We start from the raw sequence: 19,093 nt of genomic DNA, 5'->3' as shown, positions 1-19,093 counted from the left end.
TAGCTCGGCGTCGAGTGCTCACAAGCGAGCCCCGTCAACACCTCGACCGACAAAGCCCGCGAAATAGGCCTCTCAGCCCCGCCCTGCGGCTGATGCCCAGCGCCAGCCCAGAGCAAACAAGCGCTTCCCGTTTCCCCAACGCCAAGGCCCGAGACCAAGCGCTGCGCCCCACTCAGCGCCGCCGAAGTCATCCTAGCAGGCTCCTCCCCGGTTGTAATACTGACTTCCCAACACGCAAATGCTTGTACAGTCAGTCCAATACTCAATATGTGCACAAATCACAATATAAGGGTATCAAGTCCCCCTTCACTAGGCGGCCCCTCCCTTGTTGTAACACTGACTCCCCCACATGCAAATGCTGGTATAGTCAATCCAATACTCAATGTGTGCAAAAATCACAATATAAGGGTATCAGGTCCCCCTGCGTTAGGCACACCAGCCCCAATCTGTGTGTCAAGCCCTAGCCACACGGGTTCTAGCCTGGCAAGCTATCCCCGGTGTGTCGAGTTGGGTCATAAACACTATAAAACGAGGTTACTCGCTCCAATTCGCTCGCAGACCCCCAAAATTTCAGGCGGTTCTCGAGACCTTGGTGAGAAGCAACGTGGGTCACGTGCTTCGCACCGAAGTACAGAATCTTTTAGCAAAAGGGGTGATAGAGTTAGTCCCCCCCCCGAGCGAAAACATTAGATTTTTTACAGCCGCTATTTTCTGATTCCGAAAAAAGACGGCGGTCTCAGACCCATTCTAGATCTGAGACATTTGAACAAAGCTCTCATGAGGCGGCCGTTCAAAATGTTAACTATCAAACATATCCTCGCGCAAGTGCGCCCGGGGGATTGGTTTGTCACAATGGATTTGAAAGATACTTACTTTCACATTCAAATAAATCCTCGTCACAGGCCATTCTTGAGATTCGCCTTCGAGGGCCAGGCTTATCAATACACCGTTCTGCCGTTCTGTCTATCTTTGGCACCCCGCATATTCACGAAGTGTGTGGATGCAGCGCTTTCTCCTTTGAGACATCAGGGAGTGCGCGTGTTAAATTATCTCGACGACTGGCTGGTGCTGGCACAGTCGAGAATCAAGCTATTAGCTCACAGGGATTTGATTCTCGGCCATCTAAAATGCCTGGGTTTCACAATCAATGTTTCAAAAAGCAAACTAACCCCCACCCAGAGCGTGATCTTTCTGGGCACAGTTTTAGACTCGAGAGCTATGACAGCGCAACTCACACCAGAGCGCGCACTCTCAGTGCGAGCGCTTGCGGGCACTTTCAGAGTGCGCGAGCACGCCACTGAAGAAATTTCAGAAATTGCTTGGTCTCATGGCAGCAGCATCGCCAGTACTCCGCTTGGGATTACTGCGCATGCGCCCGCTGCCGCATTGGCTGAAAGCCGTGTGCCAACTCACGCATGGCAGTCATGCAACTTGCGCGTTATAGTGAATCATTATAGTTGTTTAAGAACCCTGATTCCCTGGCGGGCTCAGAACTGGTACCACAAGGGGATGACAATGTGAACAATTTCCAGGAGGAAAGTGCCCTGAAGGCATTTCTGTCGAACCTCAGAGGTCACCATGTTTTAGTCCGCACAGACCATATGTCAGTGGTGGGCCTACATAAATAGCCAGGGGGGCATCAGGTCAGGAAACCTACTATTATGGGCACGAACCAACCTGAGCTATCTGAGAGCAGCGCATATCCCAGGCGTCCAGAATGTGGGCGCGGATATGCTTTCACGCGGCAACACTCCCCTCGGCGAGTGGTCCCTGAACCCACAGACGGTCAGTCTGATATGGAAGGTGTTTGGAGAGGCAGAAATAGACCTTTTTGCCTCGAGGATCAACACCCACTGCAAACTGTTCTTCTCGAAGGACAGGGACGTGCTGACCCATGTCTGCCCCAACCGTCCCCTTTATGCCTTTCCCCCCGTTTCAATGATTCCACAAGTCATCAAACGGGTCAGAGAGAGCGGGTGCCCAGTCCTTCTGGTGGCCCCTCTCTGGAAAACCAGACCGTGGTTCCCAGAACTGGTTCAGTTATCGGACACAATCCCATGGCCTGTCCCTCTGAGGATAGACCTCCTCACACAGGCGAACGGAACATTGTGGCATCCGAGACCCGATTTATGGGCCCTCCATGTTTGGGCCCTCAACGGGTACCCAAGGACCTTCCTGAGAAGGTCTTAAGCACCATATCTGAAGCCAGGGCCTCGTTGACTCTGCGCCTTTATGCTTCGAAATGGTCGGGTTTTTCCAGCTGGTGCTCGAAAAATCAGGCTGACCCGGAGTCATATGAGATATCTGTGGTTCTCTCATTCTTACAGGAGCTGCTGGATGCGGGTCGCGCCCCGTCCATGCTCAAAGTGTATGTGGCAGCCATAGCAGCACATCATGTTCTGGTGGCTGGCCAGTCACTGGGAAGAAACGACCTGGTCGTGAGATTCCTTAAAGGTGCTAGGAGAATGAACCCCTCCAGACCTCCGTCTGTGCCGTCTTGGGACCTCTCCATGGTCCTGAGGGCTCTGAAAGGTCCGCCTTTTGAACCGCTCAAATTAGTTGATCTAAAACCTCTCTCGCTGAAGACCGCTCTCCTTATGGCGTTGGCATCTATCAAGCGAGTGGGAGATCTGCAGGCGCTCTCTGTGAGCCCTGCATGTTTGGAGTTGGGTCCAGATGACTCCAGAGTCATCCTCAAGCCCAGACATGGTTACGTTCCTTAAGTGCTCTCAACACTGTTCAGAGCACAGGTGGTGACGTTATCAGCCCTCCCTCCTTCTAAAGAGGATGGAGAGGTTAATCTTCTCTACCCTGTCAGAGCGCTGAGAATCTATCTGGAGCGTTCTGCGTCTTTTAGACAATCAGAACAACTTTTTGTCTGCTTTGGTGGTAGATCCAAGGGGGATCCAGTCACTAAGCAAAGACTGTCTAGATGGATAGTGGATGCTATTTCTATGGCTTATACCGCAGCGGGTCAAGTTTGCCCTATCGGGATCAAGGCCCATTCGACCAGAGCTATGGCCTCGTCATGGGCTTGGTCATCTGGCATTCACATTAGTGATATTTGTGAGGCGGCCGGCTGGTCCTCGCCGTCCACATTTATGAATTTCTATAATATGGAAGTGCCTTCCCTGCAGGCGAAGGTGTTTTCGGTATGATTAAGACCCGTCGGTGGCCGGTCTTGTCATGTATTACTGTGCACAATCACATTCACATATATATATAAAACCCGCTGCTGGCCGGTTGTATTCATGCATAAACCCGCTGTTGCCGGTTAAATTCACATATATAGAAACCCCGCTTTTGGCCGGTTATATGAGATATATAAAACCCGCTTTTGCAGGTTATATTCCATACATATATAGACCAGCTTTGGCCAGTTATAGTTCATATATAAACCCATGTAATATTTTAGACCTGATGGTATCTGGTCTATTTATACATAATTATGCGGTTATGGCTTGTTCTGTAGGCTCAGGAGTCCTGAGTTGCAGTGCAGCCAGTTACCCAGTGCGGCGTTTTGCATGGCGTCCCCACTGCGTATAGCTACGCAATACGAAGTGACCGTTCGAAAGGGAACTACTCGGTTACTCACGTAACCTCAGTTCCCTGAGTTAGGGAACGAGTATTGCGTAGCCAGCCGCACTATAGTAACATGGCAAGTTGTCGCTTCAGTCGTTAAACCTGCTATATAGACTGAGGACACGCCCCCTCGGCGGGCTCTGACGTGTATGACGCAGGGTGATCTCATTGGTCGCGTGTCAGAGGCGCCCGCGCCATTGGATGTGCAGTTGCCGCAGCGCAGCCTATGAGCGAGCCAGACGCTAATGTTCTAGCTGTGCAGCTGCAAATGCGCTTTACATAAAGGCTTCAGTAAATCGAGGGAAAGGAGTCCCCCCCCCCCCCCCCCCACTGCGTATAGCTACGCAATACTCGTTCCCTAACTCAGGGAACTGAGGTTACGTGAGTAACCGAGTAGTTTTCTCCTTCAGTGATTCTGCTTGTTAACATCAGGTGTCTTCAATAATGCTCAATCATCACTCAATTATTCACTTAATTATCTCATTAACTTTAACACTGCTTCAGTGTTCATTTAACACTCAGCTCAGAGTTTAATTGGATCGCTTAAAATGACTTCCATGATGTTGAAGTTACATGAACAAATTATGTTTGTTTAACGAAACCCAGTTGTGTGGAACCAGTGGAACCTGTTTACATAAAAAAGTTAAGTAAAGCCAACACATCATTTTTTTGAGTGCAGAAGTTAAATTTTAAAAATGCATCTCAGACCTCAAGTTCCTCTTCAAGAACATATTATGTGTGAACGGCTCCTCAAACGATCTCCTCGCCCCATCAGAACGTATTGTTAACAAGTTGTGTTAAAAATGTTCTTAAATAAAAATCAACAATGTTTCATGTCTTTGTATACAGAAATCTGTGTTTCTCATTTTTGTTTGTTTGTGCTCCCATCCCAGACAGGGATTTTGGGATACTTCCCAAATTATACTTTTAGGAAAGTTTGGGATAGTTTTATGTGGGCCTCTTCAAGTCCTCCCAGATGTCTGTTAGCTGCTGTGGGGATCCTAGGATTGTTGTAATGACTCTGAGAAAATCCTCTCGATTATATTGTCCCAGATAGGCTCTAAACTGTGAAGGGTCTGGGGGGGATGAGGGTGTAATACCCACATGTTTCACACAAGCACCAACATATGCGTCTTCTATGTTGAAGGCCTTTATTTCCTTGGAAGCCTCAACTATTTTTTCTGGCAGATCATTGGAGAAAACATATCCCATTCCCAGCAGGTAAGTGGGGTATTTCGGTTCGGGGTACAGCTCCTCTGACACGTACCATTTTGAGTTTTTGTCTCTGATGACATCTTGGTTCCACATCAAAAAACCAGTGATGTAGTTCTGTCTGGGTGTGTTGGGTGCCAATAGGAGAGTCATCAGGTTTTCCAGGTTTAGGTACATGTCAGAATCGACCTTCATACTGAAATTGGCTTGAGGGCAACGAGTGGCCAACCAGTCCATGATCACCATCGTCTTTATGGTCAGGTTGAAGTAAGAGTCCACAAAGTTGCTCTCTAGTAAGTCTCTGTGTTGTCGGCTCTCTTCCTCCAGTTGCTGTTGAGCTTTTTCAGAGTCGGATCCTCCAGTCAAACCCACCAAGAACAGAGTCATCACTGCTTTTCCCTGGACTGTGCTCTCATTCCCCCACGTGCTCCGGATGGCGTTACGAGCTTCTACCTGATGGGGCGCCACAGGGACCATCAAGACCAGGAACGGATCCCACTGACTACATATATCGGGTTCATCCAGAATGTAATGATAGTTGCTTGGATGAGCTATATGATAATAAATTGTTGAAACTCTTTTTTGTATTTTCTGATTGGGCAAATGCGCTAATGTATCTTTTTGATTATGATCGGCCCAAATGCTGTCAGTTACCTTATAATGAGTCTGATTCATGATTTTAGTAAACCATGTTTGAGAGAATACAATTGTGTCGAAAGTGAAATCAGAGGCGTAAGCAAAGGCAAACAATAAGAAAGTCAATGTAAGCAGCAGAAAAAATGCTGTTTTAATTTGATGTATAAACGGACCTCTATCCTTAGCCAAACTGCATAGAGAAAAAAAGAGAAACAGGTCAAAATTAGTTTCACAGTGAAACATCAGAATTGTTTAATATAAATATGATTTATCACAAAAATAACTCTGTTGTAAATCTTTAACTACGTTTACACGTTACATCAGTTAGTGATTTAACCCAGCAAGCAATAGCCGTCATTTCACCGTCTCGGTTAAATATAGACCCGATATAGTCCGGCTATGTGTAACCCACTTCTAGACAAAATAACATTGAATCTGGTTAAATGTATTTTTTTCCAAAATAACTTGCAAAATGTATGATATTCCATCATGTAAGCAAAGTCAACTGTGATTACAAGGTGTTTGGTTTCATTTATTTGACATGTTCTATGACTGGGCAGTGCGTAGACACGATCTAGATCGTAAAGTCAGCCTGGCTATTTGTAGCCCACTTATAGTCGAAACTGATTAATTGTAGTATTAATTAATTGTTGGGCAGGCAACGCACGAAATGGTTGATATCTCATCATGTTCGCATTGGTAATAATATCTACAAGGTGCCAGTGTAATTTCATGACATGGTCGATCTGTAGTCACGATTTAGCTGTGAATTGGACGGGCTATGTGCAGTCTGCTTTTAGCCCACCGGCGAGATCAATCAGTGGTCTATAACGGCCCTGATTTAGACCAGCGATTAGTAGGCCTATAGCCAAAATAATCTTAAAATTGTTTACATGTTTTTCGCCCACATAGCTTCATGTTTGCTGCCACACATTCATAAAAAAATCTACGATATTATCTGACTGTCTTTCATTTTAAATTAAATAAAATTGCAATTACATTTCTCAACCGCTAGATGACAACAGCCCTACTGAGACATACTGGCAACGCGAGACTTTATACTCGCGATCGGGTGACAAACACATTTGCACCATTTTTGAAACATTTTAAACGAGCCAGAGCATTGCATTGCATTCAGCAGCTGTCGGTCGAAGAGAACAGGTAAAATACATTTCTACTTTTGTCTTGTAAGTGTCTGTGTTTTCGTTTTGACGTGTGCTCATTTTTTAGCTAAATTATTTGTTATCATTTGTTGCAATCGTGACATTTTAGTGGGTAGCAGTTTATCATGGTACGTGCACGTGTACTGTAACCCCATGTTTCCATGTGCCCTTAAACTCGAATTATCTGAATCCAAAGGAGTAAACATGAAACATGTGCAACCTATTATAAAGTGTTATGAAAGCCACGAATATATTTTACTCTTTTCTTTAGATCATTATGATATCAAAATAGCATTTCCCCACTAAAGCTCTCATCTTTGACAGTCAATCATTGATTTGAACTATAATATTAAATTTTTCTGAACAATGGCTTGTTACATACAGAGAGAGCATAAGCTAATAGAGTAGAATAATATTTGTTATTGTACAAGAACCATAAGATGAAGCATAAATTACAAATTATTGGCTATATAAAGTTAGCAATTATAAAAAGTTTCCAGCAGTATATCAATAATGCAAATAGCTCAGATGTGCATTAAAACCTAAACAGACACACAAACACACCAGTACAGGTGAATATATTAATCCATGCACACTTGAGGTTAAATTCAACAATGCTTTTCTTGTGCAAATTATTTTTTTTCTTATTTGGCAGATGCCGTGATGACCAACTTCCCAGCAGCAACAGAGTTTTATTATCTTAAGTTGTTGATGTTCCATTATTTAAAATCATTTTATATTGTATTTTTATGTTTTGATTTGGTAATTTTTATGTTTTGATCTTTTTGTAAGTTGTTAATGTTTTTTTCTAAATAAAACCTTAATTTATTTGGATGGATTGTCATGAGAATCTGTTATATTTGAGTGAAAAGAATCCTTTAGCCATTATTTTGTTGTCTATTACATGTTTATGCAGTTGTTTAATAGCTGTCTAGTTGATGTAGTCTATTCTTGGGCTACGTTTAGACGTCTATTAGATTTTCACTGACAGCCCAAATTCAGCCTCGTTTTAGCCTAGACCCATATTCACTTTCTATTAGACGTATATATGTAGTCGTTCAATAGCCGTCTATTTGATGACTAGTCTATTCTTGGGCTATGGTTAGACGTCTTATTCTTGGGCTCTGGATAGACGTCTATTAGATTTTCACTGACAGCCTAAATGTAGCCTTGTTTTAGCCTAGACGTCTGGGCTGTGTTTTGACGGCTATTAGACGTCTTTTAGACGCAAAATTGCTTGCTGGGAAGTTTCATGAACTTTAAGTAGCCTACACAGAGCTTTTGTCAGAAATGTTCACATGGATATCACTCAAAGATAGCTTTCAGTAAGTTGCATTATTTGACTGTGTCAGAGAATTTGTTAGTTGAATGATTCATCATTCTGATTCAAATGGCATTGGATTTCCGATTAATGGGCTTGAGGACAGAGGGCGCGAGAAAACGCAGAAGTGTGACGTGCGAAACAATTCTGAACAATTCACTACAGGAAATATCTCATAAGAGTCGTTTGTTCGTAGATTGCAGGCGAAAAATTCCTGTATGACTTTTTTTGCCGCGATTCTGAAAAACGCATCTGATCTAGGCTATTTTTCCATTACGTTAGGAAATAGTCGTCATCATATTGAAAAATAGTGGGGGAAAGACACCGGGGTTATGAGAAATGTTCCCTCTAAGCTGCGCGCGTGCGCGGTCGCGCACTTCTGAAGACGCGGCCGCGCAGAAAAGATTACAGCTGTGTCCCAATGTGAAGGCTGCATCCTCCGAAGGCCGCGGACTTCGAAGGATGCAGCCTATTCGTCCTTCGAAGGACGCACCATGTAGCCTTCGCATGATTTCCTAATTGGCAACCAGGTGTTCCCGATTACCGCTCCTGGCGCTAAGCAACGGTGCGAGAATAGCCTACAGCTGCCATTCTGATAATTAATTTTATACAATTGAATAAACAGCTATGGATCCAGAATTGGCTATTGTCATTTTTTTTGTTTATATTTTACTGGAAGACATGGTGAGGATGTTTCAGCATGTATTTTCGGCTTTAATAGCCAAGATCATGGCAAGAGCTGGTTTGCTGCGTCCCAATTCAGAAGCTGCTTCCTGAATTTCCAGATTAGGCTACACTTTAAACTGTTCAAGTATTGGGTGTTAACTTTCGTAAATAATGTAATGAAAAGAAAAGAAAACATAGCCTACATAGGCATATGGTTCAAATGTTCACTTATATAGGCTATGATGCGATTTTGTAGGCTAGTGTATTATTTTTATTATGTAGCATAAATGGACAAATGATGAATATGGTAAATATATATTTCAACCCCGTCCCCGTATTATGGAGGGAAAAACCCCATCATCTGTGGGAGAAAAAAAAAAAACAATCCGTGGTGACGGTTGTGCAATCCGTCCCTTACTCACAATATTTTTATGTGTAGCCTAAACATAAATGTATAAAAATACAAAATTTTATTTGTGTTAACTCACAATAACAAGAAAACTTTGTGCTTTTGTAAAATAAAATAAAAGAATCGGGCGCGCTTTCATGATCGCCATGAACTGGAGCGCCTCTCAAAAATTAACTGAAACAAAATATAGCCAACCTATACAAAGCTTGAAATGTCCACTTTTAAACTAACAAATTCGAATATAATTTCCAGCTTCTAATTTGGCCTTAGAAAACCAGTAAAATCGATTTTTTCCATATTAATTTGTGAATATTTCAAATATTTAATAAACGTGAAAAAAGACATAAACAAAAATCTGAAAATACGTCTGTTTATTTTTTTGCGCAGCATTGGGTGTGTAGGCTTACAATTCAAATTAAAATTTTGGTGCTCAACTTTGCGTTTTAAAAATAGCCTAACAACCGATAATTTTTTTTTTCAATTACGGGTTAAAAAAAGAAAAACGAGTGGACGCAAAGGTACACGGACCTTATTATTATATTTAAAATAATGTTGGCTATTTGTAGAAAACGTTAGTCTTGGGTCCGTGTAGCCTACTTTTGCGTCCGTTCGTTTTTGCACAAATAAAAGTAGGCTAGTTGTGAATGATGTATTATTCTTTTCTGTATGACCAGAAATGATAGAGTAAGTTCTTTCCACTGTTGATATAAAAATGCATGTTGTTGAGTCCGCGCCTCCACAGCCACACTCCACATATAATGCCACGCAGAGGACTGACGCGAATTGTGTGGGGAAATCCATTTGATTGTAGTTTAAGTGAGAAATAATTTCAGTGCTCTGGTCAACCGCTATAGAGTGAAAACTGGTGAATGCAGCTTAAAGGTTTCATAGAAAGAGAATGATGTGAGCACGTGTGATTGGCAGTGAGTCTTGTGTGCGGACCAAATAGCTCAATACGAGAGGCAACGAGAAACGCAAAGACTTGTCAAATAAAATCATAATGTTTTAAAGAAGAGTGGTTTGAATAAAAGTGTTGGAAATAACGGTTGATGGACACAGAACGGTAACAATTACACACCCACCCGCGTGCAAATTCAAAATAGGCTATCATTAGTTAAATAGATGTTTGTGTGTGGGGGAGTTTCAGGCATGGTTAGATTACTATAAAAGAGTTCACATAATCACTTTTCTTGAAAATATTTAGCTATTAGATCTATTTAAATGCTTCAGTTTGTTTTCATATTATAATAATATAATATAAACAAATTGAAGCATTTAAACTGATATGGCTACTTCAATTAGTTTTTTAAATATTATATTATATTAGGCCTATATTTTATTATATTATAAGCCTAAATAAAGAATCTCACAAGGGTATTGTTTAGGTTATATTAGGCCTATATTTTATTATATTATAAGCCTAAATAAAGAATCTCACGGGCTCATTGCCATTAAAAAGTTTGAACCCCCCTTCTGAAGAATATATTGTAAATTCATAAGCAATAAACAATAATTTAACTTTGATGTTTTAATGCTTCCTGTACACAATTAATTGACTGTACAAAACACTTTATCCCAAACCATCTCAGTGTAACAGCTTACTTTTCTTTCATACTATATTCTATTATTGTAAAGAATTGAACTGTCCTGCAGAAGATTTTGTAAATTATTTTTCAAAGGATTTCTTGGTAAAGACTGTACAGTTAACAGCACTGTAAAAAAAAATATATCAGGTAACCTAAAATGTGCTTCATTTAGTGACTTCTTAATTAACTGCTTGTTTTTCAAAAATATGTATTAATACCAATAAGTTACATCAAGGGTCAAATAAAATGGAAATGGCACATTCAAGTTAAAAGTTACAACACAGTGTTGAAACCCTTGTGTTTCTACGTATATGCTTTACAGGTCAGGTATAGGCTAAAGAATATTTTTGCTCAGGTGGCGAAAAATGTCCGCCCAATAGAAAAAAAGTTTTGCTCAGCAAGAAAAAAAATTAGAGGGAATATTGGTTGTGAGGTCCTGTGAATAAAAAAATGGCGGTATGTATACAGTCTGGGTTTTATTACATTTATGAAATAAAGAAATAAGTTCTTCATTAAATGCAGTAGCCATTTTGACTAGGCTACTGATGTTTGCGTGATTTGCATTTATGTTTCATTTCCTGGTAACGCCAAGTTTAAATTTTAAATATATAATATAAATGACATGACACCCAACTTGTTTGTAATACACCTAAATACACCTCTTAGATGATACATGTTTTTGATTTCTAAATTAAAATTCATGATTTCAAGCTAATGTTTAAATGTAAAATGTATCAATTTTCAATTGCCAGGCATATCACATTTGTGTTTCCCCTTTCTATCACATAGGCTATATATATATATAAAAAGACCAAGCATTCGATCTACGTCAGAGCATCAGAGCGTCCACGAATCTTTGCATGGCGTCGGTGGCAGGGCGGCGAGAGCGAATTTTGCCGTTCTAGCCAGCGGCGATGTGAACGCACAGTTACTCTAGTTGAGAGATCTTCAACTCTGCTCCTGGGGACCCACTGTCCGGTAGTTTAGAGTATTCTCAAAACTAATCACACACCTGAAGCAGCTAATGAAGCTCTTCAGGATCACTTGAAATACACATGCAGGTGTGTTGAAGCAGGTTGGAAATAAAGCAGAGTTAAAGACTTCTGCTCTAGTTAATAATAAGACGTTGTATGTAAACAACACAAATAACATTATAAAATATCTAATAATAAAACAAATAGGCCTAATAAAAGGATGGTTGAGCTTACCTGTGCCAAATGTTATTAATAGCCATTCTGTTTTCCACTAGTAGCCCTATTCCTTCCTGAATAGTCTCTTAGACCTAACAACCAGTTAACAGGGGCGGGGTGAGGAAGCAGTTTTTTTTCTCTTGCACCCATGAACAAACCCACAGCTGAAACTTGTCCATCTTCAATGCTAATACTCATTTTTGAATGCAATCATATATATATATATATATATATATATATATATATATATATATATATATAGTGGTGGGCCGTTATGTGAGACTCTTATCGGGCGATAAAAAAAATAACACCGTTAATCTATTCTCAAAGTTGGGTTGGGAGCTGGGTCTATACTACGCAAGCTATGAAGACTTTCACCTTGATATTTTAGCGCAGATGTATACCTAGCCGAATTGCACTGTAGGAGGCATTTAATACCAATATATTGAAACGTCTGTTTATCCATACTCCCTTAATAAAGGAGTCCAGACATTAGAAAAATATCAGTCTATGAGTAGCGGAAGTGACACAAAAAAAACTTTAACTTAGGTGGCAATACTACTAGTAATAATACTAATACTAGTAATACTACCAACCGGATGAAGAAGGGTTGGCTCTCCACAGAACATATAATATTAATTTTGTCTTATTTTTCGTGACGCATTTATGAGGGAAAAACAATGTTACGTGACAGTTCCCATTACGGACGTGAGCGCTCTGAAAGCGCTCTGACTGCTTTAAAACTTTCACAGAGACATCAAACAGAAAGCCTTTTATGGCGTTATTTTTTAGTCAAAAGTTATGAGCGTGTAAGACATGCTCACGAGCACATTATGTTATTTCACACGTGCAAAAATGAACCTTCAGCTGGCATGATAAAAGTACTCGCGAACAAATTCAACAACCGAGAGGTGTACAGGTAGCTGCGAGCGAGCGCCTGGCATACTCTCATAGGTTAACTCTGCTTGTACAGTGGAATCCTGCTCGCGCGCAGCGGGCTTCTGCTCGCGAAGTGGATTTCTGCTCGCGAAGTGGATTTCTGCTCGCTCAGCTGATTTCTGCTCCCTAGAGTCTACATGACTTTTGACAATTTGGGGGCGGAAACCAAGGAGGGCACTGACCCTCTTATGATTGGTCACTTTCATCGTAATCGCAACCACAGGGACATTTTTGTACCTTGATTGACAGCTCTCATTACAGGAAGTCAGAGTCAAAGGATCTCACAGAGTTTTTTTTTTGTTTGTTTGTTTTTTTAAATGAATTTAAAATGTTTATAAAATCCTTAAAAATTTTGAAAGGTCCTAAAGCACAAAAAATATATGATACCCTAAAACACTTCCCAACTAAAATAAATGGATGAACAAAGACTGAATTCTCGCCTTATGTCATGTTATATTATAATTCCTTACCGTTTATTTATTAAAATGTTTATTTTGCTTACAAATATCTTTATTTTTATACTAAGACTACATTTATATTCTTGTTGTATTAAGAGCTGCTCCCTCTGACTATATTGTCCTTGTATCCTATTCTAAAGAAAAGGAAGTTATGCAGCCATGTTTGTCTGTAAATCTTGATATTTCAATAAAAATAAAAAAAACTCCGTCAGATACTTTGACTCCGTGCTTCCTGTAATGAGAGCTGTCAATCAAAGTACAAAGATGTCCCTGTGGTTGTGATTACGATTAAAGTGACCAATCATAAGAGGGTCAGTGCCCTTCTTGGTTCCACCCCCAAATTGTCAAAAGTCATGTAGACTCGAGGGAGCAGAAATCAGCTGAGCGAGCAGGAATCCACTGCGCGAGCAGAAATCCACTTCGCGAGCAGAAGCCCGCTGCGCGCGAGCAGGATTCCACTGTACGAGCAGAGTTAACCTATGAGAGTATGCCAGGCGCTCGCTCGCAGCTACCTGTACACCTCTCGGTTGTTGAATTTGTGCGCGAGTACTTTTATCATGCCAGCTGAAGGTTCATTTTTGCGCGTGTGAAATAACATAATGTGCTCGTGAGCATGTCTTACACGCTCATAACTTTTGACTAAAAAATAACGCCATAGCCTTTCATTAAGGTGAATTTCGTTTTGTAATAATTGTATCTTAATTTGAATCAATGTTTCATCAACCAATTGCCTGGATTTAATAAATAAGAAGTAAATAGCAGACAATAGATAATCACTACACGGAGGCGCCGGAGCCTGAACTGGAGCTCGTCTTGTGAGTCATAAATGAACCGAAACACTGCGTATAAGGCCTACTGCCTACATGCCTCAGGAGTAGAGTGGGTGGCGTGAATTCAAATGAGCCATTTTAATCTAGATTAATCTAGATTAATTAAAAAATTACAGTGAGATTAATCTAGATTAAAAAAAATTAATATATGCCCAACTCCATATATAGATATATATATATAAAGAGAGAGCGAGAGATATAGCTACACTCATCCAGAATTTATGGGAACATCCCCTCTATTGTTCTTATGGGGTTAGGTTTGTTGCCGTGAGTAACCTGATAGCTACACCTTTACCAGGAGCCTTGTATTGTCAGAAAGAATTTGATTCTTACAGGATATAACGCGAAAAGCTTTTTGCTTTAAACCCTGGAGAGGAATAAATACACAGAATGGAATAATACTTCCTTGCAAAATGTACTTCAACAGACACTCACAAATCTCTAGGGAACATGGTGTATTTCCAATTTGTTTACTCCGATGATTAGAAACATTCATGAGCTTATTTGTGTTTTTTTGTTTGTTCAGGTAGCCTTACCTGTCTTCTTGCAAATGGATGAGCAGTAACAGAAATTTTGTGAAACAGTATTTCAAACCAATAGTTTTTTTTTTGTTTTTTATCAATGTAGGCTACTGTTTGCAGTAAAAACCACCCGCTTCGAATGTTATCACTCGATTGAATGAGCGTTTTCAGTGGTTATCAGCTCATATATGGGCCAGTATAGGGGCCTGCTGCGCCTACTGGTAAGCTCAGAAGGCTGTTATCATCCATCCACATGGTTAATCACCGAAAAATACAAGAAAAGACTCCAGATCCAATCCCAGAGGAATCCAGCTCGCCGGTAATCGGAAGTCTACTGAATGACGCAGCAACGTTGCAATATTTCGCGCTTGATATTTTCAGGCAAGAACATTTAAATGATAAAACCGAGCATTTAAACAGTAATTAATAAGTCAATAAGGGAAAACAATACATAAAATGTGTTTTAATGTTGCGTGACATGAGGTAACTGTATTGCGATATTTCCCGCCTTGATATTTTCAGGTAAAACAATTTAAATGATAAAACCGATAATTTAAACTGTAATTAATTATTCAATAATGGAAAACAATACATAAAATGTGTTTTAATGTTGCGTGACAGTGTTGACATGAGATAAGCGTATTGCGATTATTTTGTAAACGTTAGGCCCTATTACGTTACGTTATTAGCCTATCATTACGTTAACTTACTTTATGTGAGCATTAACGTTGCTAATAAGCATGTTTTTACGTATGAAGCTAATGGGAAAATTTTGTTTCTAGTTAAACGCAAAGTTAGCCTGAAAAAATTACTTTTTCCACATTGTAAGACTTATTGCATATTGTATGCTCGTTATAACGCTTCACTGAAGCCATCATAGGCTTAATCTTACTCTTATTGACTTGAGTGAAATATTCAAACCCATGACGTATTTTATGGCTGTTAGGCAACCTTGGGATCTTGTCTAGAATGTAAAATAAAGTTTTGTGGGTTTGAAAAACCTTGGATGGATTTGATCCCACACGAGGAAGCTTACAATTACATTCATGCAAAAGAGGAATACTGGCAATCTATTAAAAGTAAAAATAGACTGTGGTGTCTGTGTGTGTCACATTTATTGCTGTCCTTGACATTGAACTTGAAAAAAAAACTGTCTGTTTAGTGTGCCTGCCTGTGTAACATTAATATCTCTTTACCTAACTTTTTTGTCTTCCTTTACAGCATCAATTTCCAGTGGATTGCAAGGACTTCTGTGGTAAGTTTGTTGTATTACTTCCATGCTCTATGTCTTTGTTGAACAATCCAAAATTTGGTTTTGGCCTTTTTAGAGAGAGGGCCTGTTCACAAATCTGTCTTGTGCAAGTTTTTCTCTGTTAATGTTTTAGGTTGAAGATGGCCCAGAGCCTTGCAGTTGCTAATCTAGAAGCATTAGACAAGTGTGTCTGAGAACGATGGTATGATCTGCAACACTGTCTTTTTTTTATTACTGATTTTTTATTGACTAGTTTTTTCTTTCTTTGTTGTTATTCAACAAGAGAGAACTCCCATTAATGGGAATCAAAAGGAAACCCTGAAATCCTTTTTGAAGGATGGAATGACACAAGTTGGGTCAGAATTAATTCCAAGAGCTGCATCTACTGGTTTGGACACCAGTGTCATAGAAGTAAGTTTTACTTTAGTGCCACACTAACAAACAACATGTCAAATAAATATATCATTCTACTGCACTGCTTGTATAAATGAAGTGTTTTGTTAACATTCAGTTTAATAGGTGTAATACTCTTTTGTTATTTTTTGTTTTTGTTTTTCAGAACTGGATCGGCAATTAGCTACAAAATATCAGAAATTAAAAAAGCTTCGTCTGAACCCCGGCCATCAAAGGCCAAAGTTCACATCAGAGAGCTGTCGCCTAACAATCTTTTTTGTAGGGACATATTCAAAAACAAAGTTGAGAGAAAAAATTGAACGGCTGCTTTTAATTGTTATATACTAAATGGTTTGTTTTTGTACATAGTGGCCCTGTTGACATCAGGGGTTTACAAGGGTCATGAAACAGATTTTCAAGATAGTATTTGGCAAGTACTTCACTCACGCAAGTTGCATTCATCAACGTAAGACTGTGTGTATTAAAAAATAATCAACAGGTCATCTACTTTACCTGTTATCTTGTTTTTACAGAGTTGTTACAGAAAAATGGGGTTCACAACCCAAGTAAACCAGTGTGTTGGACATATTGTCATAGTATGAATTTACTTTAAAAAAGAGATGCTGAATCTAAAGTGTTACGTTTTCTGTGCATCTATTTTTTCCACTGGCACAATGAATTGGGCCACATTGGGGGAGATGAAAATCAGAAATACTTTCAAGAGGCACCAGCACTGAGGGCACATGGGCAAAGGACCTTAGCCCTGAGATGGGGGATCAGTAGCGGTTTTAGCGGCCTGGGGCGGCATTTTGTCACATGGGGGGCGGCACGAGCAGTTAAAAAAAATCCTCTCCGCCGCGAAGCGGTTTTCTATTATCTATCATTTCATGGGTGGGGAATTAGAAAATTGGCGCCCCTGCTTGCTGAGAAGGTGCCGTGTGTGACGCCGGTTTCACACTGCACGCGTTAGCAGGGCGTATTTTTTTCGGCGGACATGTTAACAGATCAGAGCAGGCGGCGCTGCAGCGCGTAGCAGGAGCACTGTATCAGCAATACTCTCATGGAATTAGTGGGCTAAAGTCAGTCACACCACCTCGACTTTCTTCCAAAATAACGCACATTTCATTCATAATATTATAAATACAGGCCTATAGTTCCTGCAAATCTGTTGATTGTCGAGTGCCAAATAAACAGAGATGGACAGGAAAAGGGCAAAGCCGTCAGGTGCACAATTTAGAAAAAAAAAGAAAAGAAGAAGAGGAGAAACGAGCAAAAAAATAAAGGTATGCAACTATGTTCTCTCTGTGGTATGATTACGGTATCCATGTTGTCATGAATGAAGGGCTAACGTTAATTTTGGGTAACTCGTCTCTTACGTTTCTTAGCCTTTTTGCTAAGATGCTTGTTATGCTTATACAACAATAATTAGGTTTTAAGTCAACAAACACGAGATCTAATTCCACCATAAGATTGTGCTTTGCAACAAAACTGTTAAAGTTCAGTTATTATTTATTTCCATCAGTTGGGTTAAGGTTAGGCCCTGTAATTAGGCAATGGAATTTTCAAATCTGTGGGTAGTTTCAAGTATACTTTTCTTGACCTCAACTACAGTGGTACAATGACATTTTAATGACAAATTCAATTTGTACCTCTGTAGTTGAGGTCAAGAAAAATATTCATGACACAGTTATAATGGCCTCATGACGACAGCCAATGTACTGTTCTTAGTGCAATAGTGTAATAATTAAGGCAAGGCAAGGCAAGGTAAGTTTATTTATATAGCGCATTTCATACACAATGGTAATTCAAAGTGCTTTACATAGAAGAAATTAAAATAAAATAAATCAGAATAATTAAAACAGTTTAGAATAAAAGATAAAATACAGAATAATTAAAACAGTTTAGAATAAAATAAATAAATAAAATACAGTTCAAACAGTAAGGCGAACAGTGGCACAGTCCTGATTCAGTAAATGCACAGCTAAACAGATGTGTTTTGAGTCTGGATTTGAATGTGACTACAGTAGAAGCACATCTGATCTCTTCTGGAAGCTGGTTCCAGCTGCGGCTGGCATAATAGCTAAAAGCAGACTCGCCAGGCTTAGAGTGAACCCTTGGTATTTCTAGCTGATGTGATCCTAGTGATCTGAGTGATCTGTTGGGTTTATATTCACTGAGCATATCTATTGAGGTCCTAGGCCATTGAGTGATTTATATACCAGTAATAATACTTTAAAATTAATCCTATATGTAACTGGCAGCCAGTGTAAAGACCTGAGGACTGGTGTGATGTGTTCATATTTTCTGGTTCTGCTCAGAATCCTGGCAGCAGCGTTCTGTATGAGCTGCAACTGTCTTATGGTCTTTTTGGGAAGGCCAGTGAGGAGTCCATTACAATAATCCACCCTGCTGGTGATGAAAGCATGCACACGTCTGAAGGTGGTCTCGCCCAGGGTGTAATTCAGTGTAGAACCGCGACTGTGAGGGATGCCTGGATTAAAATGCACCTTAAGAAGCTGAAGTTAGAGGTTTTGAAAATGGCTTAATTTGCTAGGCATTTGTGGTATTATTATAGTATTAGATGGAAGGATGATCGACAGCAATTGTGATGTGAGCAGAACATTGTGACAGACAACTGGATTGTTGATATGTAGATTTTTTCATAATTTCAAATTAATTCATCACAAATACATATTCCAGCTGATTGTTGTTTACATGGCTATCAACTTCACAATTTTGGCCAACACATCCCTTCACTCAGTGTCTGGTCTCGTCAGAGAATCACTAGACTCTTCCTAACAGAAGTACTCGATCATCTGTCTGCAACCTGTGACTATCAGGTTCTGGATTCCGGCCCGATCTTCCTATCATCTGTAGCCTTCAGGACTTTAAGGACTTTCAGCTATCGCAACACCCTTTCCAGTTCTCTGTTTCA

General features: G+C 40.1%; 1 protein-coding gene across 1 annotated transcript; it reads right to left on the bottom strand.

Annotated features, from left to right (window-relative positions):
* Window positions 1–4,292: 4,292 nt before the first annotated feature.
* On the bottom strand, window positions 4,293–11,809 carry LOC143736161 (beta-1,3-galactosyltransferase 2-like). The gene is made up of 2 exons (XM_077226786.1): window positions 11,784–11,809; window positions 4,293–5,620 (listed from the first exon to the last, which is right to left on the bottom strand). Exons 1-2 carry the CDS (start codon window positions 11,807–11,809, stop codon window positions 4,531–4,533), a joined length of 1,116 nt encoding a protein of 371 aa, XP_077082901.1. The 3' UTR covers window positions 4,293–4,530.
* Between the last annotated feature and the right edge of the window lie 7,284 nt (window positions 11,810–19,093).

Source organism: Siphateles boraxobius, unplaced genomic scaffold (genome assembly GCF_051911475.1).
Source record: "Siphateles boraxobius isolate OS27281-9 unplaced genomic scaffold, OSU_SipBor_1 13, whole genome shotgun sequence".
NCBI lineage: Eukaryota > Metazoa > Chordata > Actinopteri > Cypriniformes > Leuciscidae > Siphateles > Siphateles boraxobius.
The sequence above is the reverse complement of the archived record's forward strand: the minus strand, read 5'-3'. Positions and strand labels throughout refer to the sequence as shown.